Source organism: Puma concolor, chromosome A3 (assembly GCF_028749965.1).
Source record: "Puma concolor isolate L17-30 chromosome A3, mPumCon1.1.hap2, whole genome shotgun sequence".
Classification (NCBI taxonomy): Eukaryota; Metazoa; Chordata; class Mammalia; order Carnivora; family Felidae; genus Puma; species Puma concolor.
The window spans coordinates 92,781,062-92,794,946 of NC_141669.1; the positions used below are offsets into that span (position 1 = coordinate 92,781,062).

General features: G+C 47.7%; 1 protein-coding gene across 1 annotated transcript; it reads left to right on the plus strand.

Annotated features, from left to right (window-relative positions):
- Positions 1-2,129: 2,129 nt before the first annotated feature.
- LOC112869406 (cystatin-C-like) lies at positions 2,130-6,344 on the plus strand. Its single transcript, XM_025932526.2, has 3 exons — positions 2,130-2,461; positions 5,055-5,168; positions 5,994-6,344. The coding sequence occupies exons 1-3, from the start codon at positions 2,216-2,218 to the stop codon at positions 6,075-6,077; spliced, it is 444 nt and encodes a 147-aa protein (XP_025788311.1). The 5' UTR covers positions 2,130-2,215; the 3' UTR covers positions 6,078-6,344.
- The last annotated feature ends 7,541 nt before the right edge of the window (positions 6,345-13,885 follow it).

Sequence of the window (13,885 nt, forward strand, 5' to 3'; positions counted from 1 at the left end):
GGGAGCACTGTGGAGAGGGCAGGGCTGCCCTCAGTGGCTTCAAGGTCAAGATCCAACGCCCAGTGCACCAGTTTCAATGCTATCCCAGGCAGGATCAAGAATCCCTCTGCTGCCCTGTGCAGATTTCTAAAGGAACTGGAATTCAAGTTTGCACAAACACTGAGAGCAATGTCAGAGCAGTAACCACACCACAGAATTGGAAAGGAAACTGACCACCCAGATCTGCCAAGGGAATTGCTCAACCCCACTCAGATCCATCCTGTTTTCCTTGTGGCCAGGGCTGAGGCCCAGAGAGACTCCAGAGCACCCAAAGGTACAACCCTGTGTCCCTGGACTCCCTGTCCCTGCCTCCTTCCTCTTGGCTGGTGCTGCAGACAGCAGAGCTTCTCTGGTAAGTGTGCTCCTTGTGAAATTAAATGGTAACTTGCAATGTAAAGCAATGGGGACTGTTTACCTGATGGACCCTGGGCAAAAGCTTCCAAAAGATTCTCTGTCTCCTTATTAAATGCAAAACAGATATTGGCCATTGCACTGTCTCTTGCCTCTTTCTACAGGGGCTGCCAGCAGGCTTTCCCCACCCTCAGAAGATAACCACTCCTGCTCAGAAGTATCTGACCAGGGCAGCCCTCTCTTTCCCTGCTCTGTGAATCTCCTCCTTTCTATATAACTAAAAGAGCCTTTGACCACTTCCTGCAAAAGATATCCTGGAGCCCAGACCTATACAGTCCTGAACTGGGGGCTCTGTTAATCCATACGGTGCCCAGCAGATGATGTCCTCTCAGTATCTCTCCCGGATCTTGGCCAGACTTCTTTTCCTTTAGGTTTCAGCTGAAATGCCTCTCTTCTCCAAGAGGTTTCCTTGGCCATACTTAGTAGCACCTTTCTCTATCAAACCCTTCTATTTCACTTTCAACAGAGCAGGTATCATGCCCTGATCCTAATTACTGATCATTGCCTCCCCACCCCACCCCCACACACCCTAAACCTGTACTGTGCAACATCACAGCCACATACATTCATTTGATCATGGGATGCTTGAAATGGGACCAGTCTAAATTGACACCTGCTCTGAGTGTAAAGCATACACACAGGATTCCATATACTTAACATACACACAAAGATACACATAAAATATCTCATTAAACAATTGCCAGTGTATGTTGAAATAATATTTTGGACATATTGGGTGAAATAAAAAATAGTAAGCTTAAACTCACCTGTCTTTTTACTTTTAATGTATTAGAAAATGCAAAGTCACACACGGTTCACATTGCATCTCTATTGGGCAGTTGCCCTCCGACATGTCCAAGGTTCACTAGCCCGTCCTCAAGGTACAAACCCGAGACCTCGTGGCCAGAGAAAAGTCCCAAAGATTAGTCAGTTGAATAAATAAATGAACTGTGAAAAAGATAACCCAATGACCTTTTTCCAAATAAAGGTTAATTCATTTATGTTTTGCAAAAGAGTTCCCCAGAACAGAAGGGAGACAGGCTCTTCCTTTGTCTCCGTCCTAAACCTCCCCCCTACTCTGGGGATTCCTAGACTGAGATGCAATGCTCAACCCCCAGGAAGCCAGAGCGCTATTTCCCCCTTCACAGGAGACAGGGCTGGGGGTTACAAGCACTGCAGGCTCTGGGAGGAGTGACACCTTCTGCAAGACCGCAGTGAGCTAGGCTTGGGAGCCCTCCGTCCAGAGCAGGACTTAGGGCTGGCTGGGTGGAGCTAGACTCAGGGACAGGGCAGGCGCGATGGGAGGAGGACTTAGGTGGAGGGAGAGAAGCTGAGGGGCGGGGCTGGGAGGGCCAAGGCTAGCACACTGTAGAGGGGCGGGATTTAGATGGAGGAGAGACGCTGAGAGGAAGGGCGGAGCTTGGGGGAGAGAAAACAAACCTAACCCGGAGCATAAGGCCAGAAGTGCGGTCAAAGGGGCCCGAACTAAGGCTAGAGGGCTGGGACTGCCAAGGAGGCGCTGGGTTAGGGAAGTACAGGAAGTAGAGGCCGGACCCGGGAGCAGAGTCAGGACTTCCGCGGAGGGGGAGGGGGAGGGGGGAGGGGGGAGGGGGGTGGGGTGGGGTAGGTGGGGGCGGAAAAGGCGGAGCCGGGGAGGACGGGGAGGCCCAAGGGTGGGGCTGAGGGAATAAAAGCGCGGCGGCCGGCTGGGTGCTGCTTATCTACGTTGGATCACTTCCTACGGTATCCTGTGCGCGAACACACCATGGCCGGGTCCTTGCGCACCCCGCTGTTCCTGCTAGCCGCTGTGGCCCTGACTCTGGCCCTGGCTGTGAGTCCCGGGACCGGCAGGAGAAACAACAAGTCTGCACTGGTGGGCGCCCCGTTGGACGCCGACGTCAACGAGGAGGGCGTGCAGCAGGCGCTGAACTTCGCCCTCAGCGAGTACAACAAGGCGAGCAACGACGCGTACCACAGCCGTGCGATGCGGGTGGTGCGTGCCCGAAAGCAGGTGCGTACGAGCCGGGCTTTGGGGGCTGCGCGGCCCTGAGTAGAGGGCGCGGCTGCCTGACGTCACCAGCAAGGACCCTATCTGCCGGCCCAGCGTTTTGAGTCAGTCTCCGAGCCCCTAGGGGTTGGGCGGGGACTACAGACGTTCCCTTGCATCTCAGAGGGCGGTGTCCCATGTCTCTCTGGTCCCTCACAGCCAGCCCTTCGCATGCATGTCTCCGGGAGTGCTAGGGACCCCGGTGGCACACTGGGTCACTCCCATGGCCTTCATTTCAGGTTTCAAGCTCCAAGTCTGGCCAGAAAGCTGTGGTGCGGGGGTCAAGGCCCCTGTCCAGTCCCACTGTGTCCATGCCCCAGCCTCACGGGACACGGGGGCCCAGTGTGAGCTGTCACTAAATGACCACGAGCAAAGGAAAATCAGACCCCATGCCCAGCTGCCCTCCTGGCTTTGCCACTAAAGGAGTTTTTTAAAGCACTTTTTCCTTTTAAGTTTAACTTTTCAGACTTACAGAGCAGTAGCAAAAATAGTGCATAAAATCCTTGTAGATTCTACAGCTAGATTCCTTGTATGTTAAAATTATGCCATTTTCCTTTCCAGTAGGCACATACATGTGTGTATGGGGATACATGCATTTGTGTTTTTGAACCTTTTGAGAGTGAACACTTCTCTGTGTATTTCCTAGAAAGAAGGGCATTTTCTGAGGAGCGCACAATAACACTTTGGAAATCAGAATCAACACTGACAATTATCTAAAACTCAGACCTACACAAATGTTACTGGTTGTCCCACTGATGTCCTTTATGGCCCAGGCCTGCCAGATCATGTGGTGCAGGCACTGTCTTGCAGCCTCCTTTACTCTGGAGCATTCTCTCCATCTATGACCTTGGCATTTTTGAAGGGTCCAACCAGTTGTGGTGCACACTGGGGCTCAGTTTGGGTTGGCCACATGTTTTCTTGAGATGATTGGGGCCATGCAGAAGTGACCTGTTCTCCTCTGAGTCTCCTCTCGATAGATGCCACTAAACTAACCTGGCCTCCATGTCCTCATCCTGCAATGGAGTTTGGGGCCCACGCCAAACATCCTCCCTCAGCACCCAGAGGTTGTCAGCAAATGCAGATGGGTCAGTGAGCTGGCCTGTGGTACCCAGTGCATCCCAGAGCAAAGGGTCTGGCATATGAATTCAAATATGTCCTGAGATACTGGAGGAAAGGCTCCTGGAGGGTTGCTTCCCTCCACAGGTCACGTCCATGGGGAGCAGCCTCTCGTGTGTGCCATCACATTCCCTAACCTGATATTGCCCCATCATTGCCAACATCCAGAGGCAGTTGAGTGGATTGCTCCTGACCCCTGCCTCTGCTAGCCTGTCCTGGAGTTCTGGTCAGATAAAGAACATAGCCATGGGAATCCAGAGAGGGGTGGGAGGGAGTGTGAGGAAGGGGCACTGTGGCTCTGCGGCTCTGTGTTCATCCTCTAAGGAGGGTAAGGATTTGGGCCAGCTGGCTTGGGGTCCATTTGAGAGCAGAATAGAGCCTCACAGCAATGAAAGCCTGGTAGTGCATGCCAGCATTTAGGACCCATGCACCTTCTCTTAAAACTTCAGAAGGTGGGCCCAGAACAGACCATTTCTCCTCCTGTAGCATTTGGCTGGCACTGTGTCCTTTAGATGGGACATGTGCTCCCTGTTCACTAGTTTGCCCCCAGCCTGCCCCTCTCCAGTGTGACACTAGCTTGGCGCCACAGCTCGCTGGGGTAAGTGACAGGAGAGAGATCATGGGACCTGCTTATGGTTCTACCAGGTAGGATGTGGATCCTGGTCTCGGGCTGCCATGTTTCTCCAAGTTCTAAGGAGGCCTGTCTGTGGGATGCCATGTGTGAGGACAAGGTTTGCCTCTATCCTGCAATCTCCAGTGTAAAAGACAGGCAGGTGTATGACACACTTCAGAATTATTTCCGTCAAAAATCACACTTAAAATATAGACATTCCAGGATCAGTGTTTTATTGATTGGCCTAAACTGTGTGTGTGTGTGTCTGTGTGTGTATGATTGAGAGAGAGAGGGAGGCATGTCATTTCTTACTGTGAAATAAAGGAATAAATAAACCTTTGTTACACTGAGGTAATTTGAATATCTATGGGGTTGATCCTATTAATTGGAATTTAGCTTAATTGCACCCATCACATGACTGTCTTTCAGAACCGAATCTACTCTGTTTGCTCCAGCTCAGAGCCCTCACTGTGGGCTTAGTTCCTGCCCTGGTTCCTGGCGCTGGAGTTTATTAGCGGACTCTGTGCTGGCTCCCCAGAGTGTGCCTTCTCTCCTGAACCCAGTTAACAGAATTTTGGACCCTGGCTTCCACCTTCCATCTTCCTGCTTCTCCTGCCAGGCTGCCTGAGACCTTCTGGAGCCCCTCTATGAACAAGTTACAATGAGAGTCTGGGCACAGCAGCTAGGCCAGCCCTCAGGAGGTGGCTGTGGTTTCTGGGATACCTGCTTTGGCAGCAGTGAATGCTGGTGTAAGGGCCCAATAGCAGGAAGGTAACTTGTGTGAAATTGGGAGGTATTGTAAACAAATCCTGCTCTCCTGGTATGCAGGTCGTGGCTGGGATGAACTACTTCTTGGACGTGGAGATTGGACGAACCAGATGTACCAAGTCCCAGCCCAACTTGGACACCTGTCCCTTTCATGACCAGCCACACCTGATGAGGGTATGTGCCTGGAGGAGGCAGCCAAGCACGGCAGAGGGGTGGGGGTGAGCCTATGCCTGTGGGATACATCATGTGTGATTGCTGGGGGTGGGGGTGTGCCAGTGTTGGGTGCATGGAATACATGTGTGTGCACATGACTAATTTGACTTTCTAAGTGGGTTTTAGCTGGTGAATAGGGGGCACCATGTATGTGCCTGTGGGATAAGGAGCAGCTGTGGGGTGTTTGCTGGAGAGAGAGAGAGGAAGAGAGGTAACCCCTTAATCTCAGCACCAGCCACCTGAACGGATTAGAGGGAATCAGAGGCCTATACGCAGCCAAAACCCTCTGGTGCTGCCCTGCCCACCAAATACTAGTCTCCCTCCTGGGTCTTGGCCTCTGGGGAAGGCTGTGTACTGCCCCCATACCTTCCCCATTCCCTGCAGCTTTCCTGTGTTTCCTGAACTCTGATCCCAGCCCCTGGGTTCTTCCCTCTGCACCTGTCCTAGTGCTGGCCCATTGGAGGTCAGGGAACTTGGGGGCAGTTCCCTGTCCCTTTGGGGCTCTGGAGCCTTCCGCAGGCTGCTCCTTAAAGGAATGTGCAGGAGGAACGAGGTAGTGGAATCCTGCTGGTTGGAGGTAAGGGACAGGATCCCATCTCTTGGACTTCAGGGATGGGCATGGTGCCTGAGAAGTCACTGCAGAGCCCTGCTTAGTGTGCTGGGGCTCTGCAAGGTGGGGGTTGAGACTCTTGCCACTGTTCTTTACCTGCTCTTCTGACATCTCGAGGCTGGACTTGTTCCTTTTGCACCGTAACCCTAACTATCCCTCTCTTTTCCCTTTCACAGAAAACGCTCTGCTCTTTCCAGATATACACTGTACCCTGGATGGGCAAGACATCCCTGGTGAAGTCCAGCTGCCAGGATGCATAGAGGACCCTGTGACAGGCTGGGTTGCTCTGACCCCCTTCTCCCACCCCGCTCCCCCCTTGTAGAACTCCTAATCCTTGGAAGGGTGGCCCTGTCCAGGTGATGTCCCCTCAGTGTGCTGGTCCCAGGAGACAAATAGAAAAGGGTTCTGGGGCATTTTCTGAACAGCTAAGTGACTGTAACTCCTTTCTTTTAATTGTTTTCCAAATGTACTAGTATGTAGTGCACTTGTTCTGCTCTATCTTCATCAATAAAAAGTAACATCAGCTATCTCTTGAGTTATTTTCTGTCTCGGGAATATACATATAAAAAGGATTTGGGCAGTGTCTTTATGAAGAGTTCCTAGTCCCAACTGATTTTAGAGGATAGGCAAGGATCTGAGAACTGACAGTTTCCCCGGGGTGTGTGGGGGGTGGGTGGGGGGGCGGTGGTGGAGGCATGCTGCCACTTTGAGGGATGATTGAACCAGGAGCAGCCTGGGAACCCAGCCCTTAGCTGTAGTGACTCCTGGTAATCACAGAGGAGAGGAGGGAAACTAGGCTGCTGATCCTGAAAACTTGGCTGCTGTGTTTGAAAAGAATTCAGATGGTGAGCAGGAATGGGCAGGAGGGAGGGGTCAGATGGAGCCCATAGCCCAGGGCCACCCTGAATAGGGATCTGCCAGGTAATAGATTTCAACCACATGTGCTGAGTTCAACACACTCCTGGGCTGATTTTCACTAGTCAAGTTCTCTACAGACTAGATAAATGATTTATGTCTACTTCTTTCTACAAAAGACTACAAGGCACCTCCAGTAGACAAAGACAAAGTATTATGTGTGTATGTAACTATTGGGGAAATTCCAGTCAGAATCAAGGTCAGAATCCAGAGTGAGATGAGACTGAAAGTAACACCTTCTTCAGATATATTGTGGGAAGTAGTTTGTAAATGGTTTTACACCCTGCCCGTTTTCTGGGGTCCCATTTAAAGTAAGTCCTTGTGTAGTAGAGTTTCGTATAAGGGTTGTAGAATTGAAACCATAAACTGGATTGACAGAGTGGGCTTGCTTCTTAGTCTGAAGACAATGTAATTAACCGGGAATGTTACCCTTAGTCCACCATGATTCTGTAGACTAATGGATACCTTAGGACCCCAAAATAGAAATGATCTAGTACTAAACAAAAGAGAACCAAAAGCATACCCTACTCCCTGCACTGTCCTTATATTGACCGTTTCCTGCAAAGGGGTGAAGCCCTCTCAAGGGGCTAGTAATGTTGGGGCCATGTTCCCCAAATCTTCCACACACACCGCAGCATGAATGATGATCTGGCTGGCTCATTGCCATGAACACAGAGGGTGAAATGACAAAGGGGACCCACCCAGATGGTCCTGAGTGCCAGCACCCCAGGGGCGGCTGCTGTACCCAGCAAAGGCAGAACTCAGCACAGTGCTGGGAAGGAGTGGGGATTGTCCCCATCCTGTGTGCCTCCTCCAGGTGATTAGATGGGCCCCAACAAGATTATGTGCCTTGTCTCATGTTCACCATTATGGAAGAAGATGCACAATTGCTAAGAGAATCATTTGAAATGCAGTTCACAGTGCACATTGCCCGTGCACCACTGTCTTTTATGTAAATTTTCTCAACTCTTGTCAATTGCAGCTGGGCCACCTGGAACACATCCTTCTACTTTGGACTGAAATAAAGATACTGTGACACCTGTTTGCCAAATGGCCAATCATGTGTGAGACAATAAGTGTGAACTCTGCCAGCACCAGTCATAATTCTTTCAAAACAAGTTATGAAACCATGGGTTTTTGCTTCCATAATCCTGCACTTTAAGTTCCAAGTTTGGAACACACTTTGGATTTCAGTGGCCTCTGTGTCTCCTTGATTACAATCTTTAAGACCCCAAATAAATGCTTTGGTTGTTTTACAGTCTCTTCTCAATGGACACCACACTTAAAGAAAGGGGCTGGGATCAGAGAGACAAAGCACTGTGCACAGGCCTCAAGAGGTGGAGTGTGAGCCTGGACATGGTCCCTGCAGGGCTGCACGGACTTGGGGATATGTTGAGAAGGAGGGGTCCTGGCAGAGCAAACTACACAGAAGTGGTGCCCACAGAAGAGGCCGTGGCCTCCATGCAGGGTCTTCCCTAACTTGGTGAAGAATCTTAGGTTACATGCTAGCACCATGATGAAATGCTGATTTCCTATAAAGCGATCCCTTTGTGGGCACACTACTATTCTCTTGTAGAAGTTGGGGGTACAGCCAAGCTGTACACACAGTTTGGCTCATCTCAAATTCTCCACTCATTCTCCCACTATCCAGGCTTTGTGTTCCACAGCCCACACCACATGAGTTCAGGTTGGTGGCACCCTGGGTGCCCCAAGGGGATGGGCAGGCCCATGGATGCCACAGCCCTGAGGCTTTGGGTGAAGTGGTGTGATCAAGAAGGCCCTATGACCTGACATCACGTAGGCCCATATGTCCAGGGGTGGAAGTACAGCCCCTGCAACTTTAATCTGCATGATTTTTTATATTTATTTACTTTAAATATAACTGTAAGTATAATTTATGTAAAATTACTTACATAAATAGTTTAGCATAGTGCTTGGCTCTAAGCAAACACTCAATAGGTTTTTTTTATCTTTTTTCATTGATCTAATTACATATTGTGGTTTAAAACATGGCATCCGTAATCTCTGACACTCCTTGTATTCAGACATAAGGTCTGTGAGCTGCATCGTTACTTGGGGAACATCACTGAAAAGATGTGACTGAGGATTAACCTGTGAGCTGGACCTGGGCCCTTGGAGGCTCCTCAACCCCTCCCCTGTCCTTGGAATGTGGGTTCCGCTGGACTTTTCTGCTCCCAGACACTGCTCTAAGGACATTGCCTGGAGATGGTGATGCGGTGCTGAGGCCATCTGGATGGTATATGTGACTGACACCAGTTAGGGCCTCTTTTATAAACTTTTAAGATTTGCCAGGTGGGTGTAGAGTCTATTCATCTCGGTGCCACCTAAGAGAAGCCTCATAGGTGAGTTCTCTTTGCTTATTAAAACTGCCATCTATTAACCTGGAGGGACCTGCTTCTTTCTCGGCCTCTCCCTGCCCTTTGAGTACAGGGACAGCTTCAGATTACACCAGGGAAGCTTCTAAAAGGGTTGTGAACCACCACTCTAGGTGAATTTGTAGAGGCTTCAAGTGAATACTGCAGAAGAAGTGACCCTGTGACCTCCAAGGCAGGATCAGAGAAGGTCCCGGGGCTTCTGCCAGTGTTCCTGGATACCTGCCCTGTGGGATGCCAGCATCCCTGTAAAGAGCCTGACTCCCCAATTCCTTCATGTTGGAGATGCCCCCTGCAGGTGCCCACTTGACACACCCCAGCTGGGCTCCCAGCCAAAGTTGGTATCACCTGCTGCTTAAGTGAATGGGTCACCATGGACGTCCAGTCAAACTGAGCTTTTGGATGACTGCAACCCTGGCTGTTATCTGACTGCAGTCACATGACATCCCCCAAGCAAGAATTACCCACCTGTTGCCTTCCCAAATCCCTGGTCCACAAAACCATGAGCAAATGGTTGTACCATACCTCCAAGTGTTAGGGTGATTTGTTACACAGCAGTAGTGTCTGGGACACACCCATGCGTGTGTGTGTGTGTGTGTGTGTGTGTGTATGCATACACACCTGTATATTGAATGGGGTGAAGCCCAGGGACCCTAGAATCAGATGCCTGGGTGAAAATGCCATTGGCTGTGTGATCTGCCTAAGCTCCTTACTCTCCCTGAGCTTCATTTGTTATCAGCAAAGGTACAGTAGGAGTCCCTCCTCATGGGATTATGGGAATTAATGTGTTTATATCTATACAGCACTTCGACAGTTCAGTTTGCTACATTAATACATATTTTTATTCCAGTCAGAATGTTAATAGCTTTATTTATGTGGTAGAGTTTAACTTAATTTTTCAAATAAGCTGTGTGTGTGTGTGTGTGTGTGTGTGTGTGTGTGGTTTCCAAGAACTGCTTCCAAAAGCCATCATTTGTATAGCAAATTCCCATAGCATCCTGTCAGTTTCTATGTCTCTGTCTTAAATCTAGCTGGGTTTATTTTCCCTTGCCAACTACTCTGTTTTAAATAGAATATTTTAATATCTGTTAGGTAATGACCATTCTCTTCATTCTTTTCTAAATCTTATTCCTGAATATGTTTATTTATTCTTCTTGATTAAAATTTATTTCAAGCTCAAAAAGTAGAATTGCTGTGTTTTGAACTAGTGCTATATTGAATTTATATTTCAATTTTGGGGAAAAAGACAAAATTTAATATTTTAGCTTTTCATTTTAGAATGTTGGATATTCTGCAATGTATTTATGTTTTTATTATGTCCTCTGGTACTATAAAGTAACTTTTTATGCATCTTTCATATTTCCTGGGAAATCTATACCCAGGAATAGATTTATATTTTTGCCAGGAATATTTCCCTATTGTATCTCTCACCAGTCACTACTGATATAGATGAAAATGATTCATTTTACCTGATTTCCTTGTATCTTTGTGGCTCATAATTTATAGACACTTAGAGATCTGGGGTTTTATTGTCTATCACTGCCAGCAGATGAAGGACAGGAGTGAACTTGCACAAGGTGAAAAGTGACAAGCCCCATTAGAAGATGCAGCTAGAGGAAAAGGCCAACCCTGTCCCAAGCCTACAGGTCTGAGCTAGAGAGACGCGTACTTGGAGACAATAGTAAAAACACACATTCCTTTTCATTCTGCTCTGTTATGCTAACAAACACACATAAAACTGAGCAGCAGTGCCTCAAATGATAGCCAAAATAAGAAACAGATTCTCTTCAAATCACCTATATCTGGTCTCTCACCCTTGGCACTGGGGCTCCCAGTGGGTCACTCCAGGATCACAGTTCCTGAAGTTTATTCAGCCCAGGGTCAGATACACTCAGGGGTCATTTGGATGTCAGCCAGGGTGTCCAGCACCCTGAGACCAGGTAAGGTGTGTACATAGTCTCAAGTGTGACTGCACATGCAATCATGTGGAGATCTTGACAAATACTGCCGTCTGGCACCACTCAGAGAAATTCTGACTTACTACATCCAGGCTGGACACTAGGATTTTGTAATATTAACCAACTGATTCACCAAGGAATCAATGAACTATAACCCAATTTGATTTCCTGTCAAAGTGCAATTGTTCCTAAAACATCTGCAAAGGGCAGCAAGTCGAGTGGTCCTGTCTCAAGGTCACACCTGCATCTAAACATGCCTTTGGTGCTGAGTATCACCCCAGATGTACAACTCCGCCCCCTCCTTGATTCCCAGTAAATAAAACACAACCAAACAAAACAAATGAAAATGTCCTTCATCCAAACTGTGCATTAGGTCACTGAAATTTGTGCAGATTTCAGGCAGCTCGGCAGGTTTCTTGACCCTGGCATCTCTGATTTTGCAATGCCCTTGGCCTCACTTCCAGAGGTGGTTGTCATTTGCCCTTCACCCCACAGAGCCACTGGCCTTATTTGTCTTACTGATTCCTCTTTCCTTTAGCATTTTCTATTTGTCCACCCTATCCCTTCCCTCCAGACCCCTCAGCAAGTCCAACTTCTCCCTCTGTAGGGTAAAACACTTCGGCCCTTTCTGGATTTTCCCACAGCCATGAAGGTGTTCAGAAAATATAGGGCCTCCTAGTGTACAGGATCCAACTTTTTTGTGAGGTACTTTTAATCATGAAGAGCAATATTTCTTTTCCTTTTACCCAAATCTAGGCTCCTGAGGAATAGACTAAGAAAAATGTCCATCTTTCCTGAATGGCTACTCGGTGATAAATGGTGTTAAGAACTGTTTACCCCATGGGCGGTGTGCATTCCTTACTGGTCACACTCCCCACGTGAAGGCAACAAATAATCCCTGAGGCTGGTGCTGACTCACAAACCAGTGAGTGCCTGGTTCTTATGATAATGATGAGAAGGCAATCCTTGTGGTGATGCATCCTCCTTCCCTCACTCTACCAGTTTCCAGAGAAGCAGACTTCACCCTTTAGGCCATGGCTTGGAGAATCTGATCTTGGCTAAAGCAGTCAGAGCAACCAATCTTCCCCAAGCCTTAGTGACTGACTTAAAGATGGCATGTGATCCAAGTCTGGCCACCTGTGGATCATGAGACTTAGTGGAATTCTGTTTCTACTATTTGAAAAGCAAGCTCCCTCTTTTTTGCTGGGCATGGCAATGAGAAAATAGGAGGTTCAGAGCAGCTATTTGAAAATAAAACAAATTACAGGAACATCGGAACAGAGTCAAGAGATGGCAAACATGAATCCTTGCACCAAGAAGTGCCTGATGTCAGCCCTGCCTCTGGACGTCTTGGTTATGTGAAACAGTCCTCCCCCTTCTTTGGGCCTATCAGCTTGGGTTTTCTAGCACTTGTTATCATGAGTCCTAACTGATAAAGCAGGCAAAGACTGAACTCACCATTCATCAGAACTGACAGTCCTGTGATACCTCTTGACTGTTTCTTCTCAAAGTGGAGAGACTGCAAAACTGAAACAAAATGCTTCCCTGTTAGTGGTCTTACAGCTGCAGTAGCTCAAAGGCCAGAAACCTAAAACAACATGTGGGCCTTCCCCATTGCACCCTCACACATGGGTCCATCATTAAAACATTGGCCAAGAAATCAGTGTCTATTTGCCATCAGCTGAGACACTATGCTCACAGGAGGGTCCTCCAGATGGACCACTCCCATGGTTGATGGGATTCTAGTGAAAGATTTTCATGTGAAATTCACCAGTTACTTCCTTAAATGGCTAAAGGCAAACTAAAGTTAAAATTAATGGAAAACCTTGGCAAATTCTGGAAGAAAGGGGCTATACTCCCTACTTTAAACCCACTTGCTCCAAAGCCTTCTGGAAAAAGTGGCAGAAGCCGGCCAAGGGTAAGAATTCCTACTATAGTCAACTCTCCTGGGTGTCTGCCTCCTGGTATCCAGTCAAGAGGGGAAAACAAAGTTTCATGTTGTCCTTTTATTTCCAAGTTCAGATGTTTCCTCATGAATCTGGTTTATAGATGTCCATCAGTTAATTATCATTCTCTTTCCCAGGGACAGCTATTGCCTTCTTGTTTTGTTGTTGCTGTTTGTTTGTTTTTTGTTTTATGTCCTGAGAATTTGGCTTATCCACCATCAGTTTGGAGGCCCCCAAAATAAGGCCAGACAGAAATGGGGGCTGCACTCCATTTGCATCTAGGGTCCTGCCAACTGTTGCTAATTCTCAGGGAGATTACCTAAGTCTTCCTTTTGGATATATTCAGGCTCTAAATCTTGGGAGGGTGGTATCTTTTGCACCCTCTTTGGGGACTTCTCTTATATCCATGGAGTTGTTCAATACTGTCAAGAGTATTTACTGCTTGCCCCAGATGAAACCTAGCAAGATACAGGAAAGGAGTTTTTTTGTTTGTTTGTTTTTTTTTGAAAAGTTCTATGGTCAAAAGTTGGCCAGATTGGAAGTTAATATTTAGTTTTTTTGAAATAGTTCTATGTTCAGAAGTTGACCAGATTGGAAGCTAATATTTGGAGGCTGATAGAAAATTTATTTTGGGCCCTCTTCCCTAAGCTAAATGAAACTAGGTACCTAGAGGGAAAGAAAGGCATTCCAAAGACAAATGTCTCTAAATATAGACCATAAGAATTTTTTGATTCCCATTTTCATTGAAGATTGTAAAAAAGCAAATAGAAGATGATATAGTTGAATAGTTGGCTCAGCTCCTTGACAGCATTCAGATTGCAAAACAATTCTTCAAGGAATTATACCTGTCTTATTT

What these genes read in the sequence shown, in the direction of transcription:
- LOC112869406 (XM_025932526.2), top strand. Translation starts at nt 2,216, where the DNA reads ATGGCCGGGTCCTTGCGCACCCCGCTGTTCCTGCTAGCCGCTGTGGCC. An exon ending in TGGTGCGTGCCCGAAAGCAG is followed by an intron (nt 2,462 to 5,054) that starts GTGCGTACGAGC and finishes CCTGGTATGCAG; the next exon opens with GTCGTGGCTGGGATGAACTA. An exon ending in ACCAGCCACACCTGATGAGG is followed by an intron (nt 5,169 to 5,993) that starts GTATGTGCCTGG and finishes TCCCTTTCACAG; the next exon opens with AAAACGCTCTGCTCTTTCCA.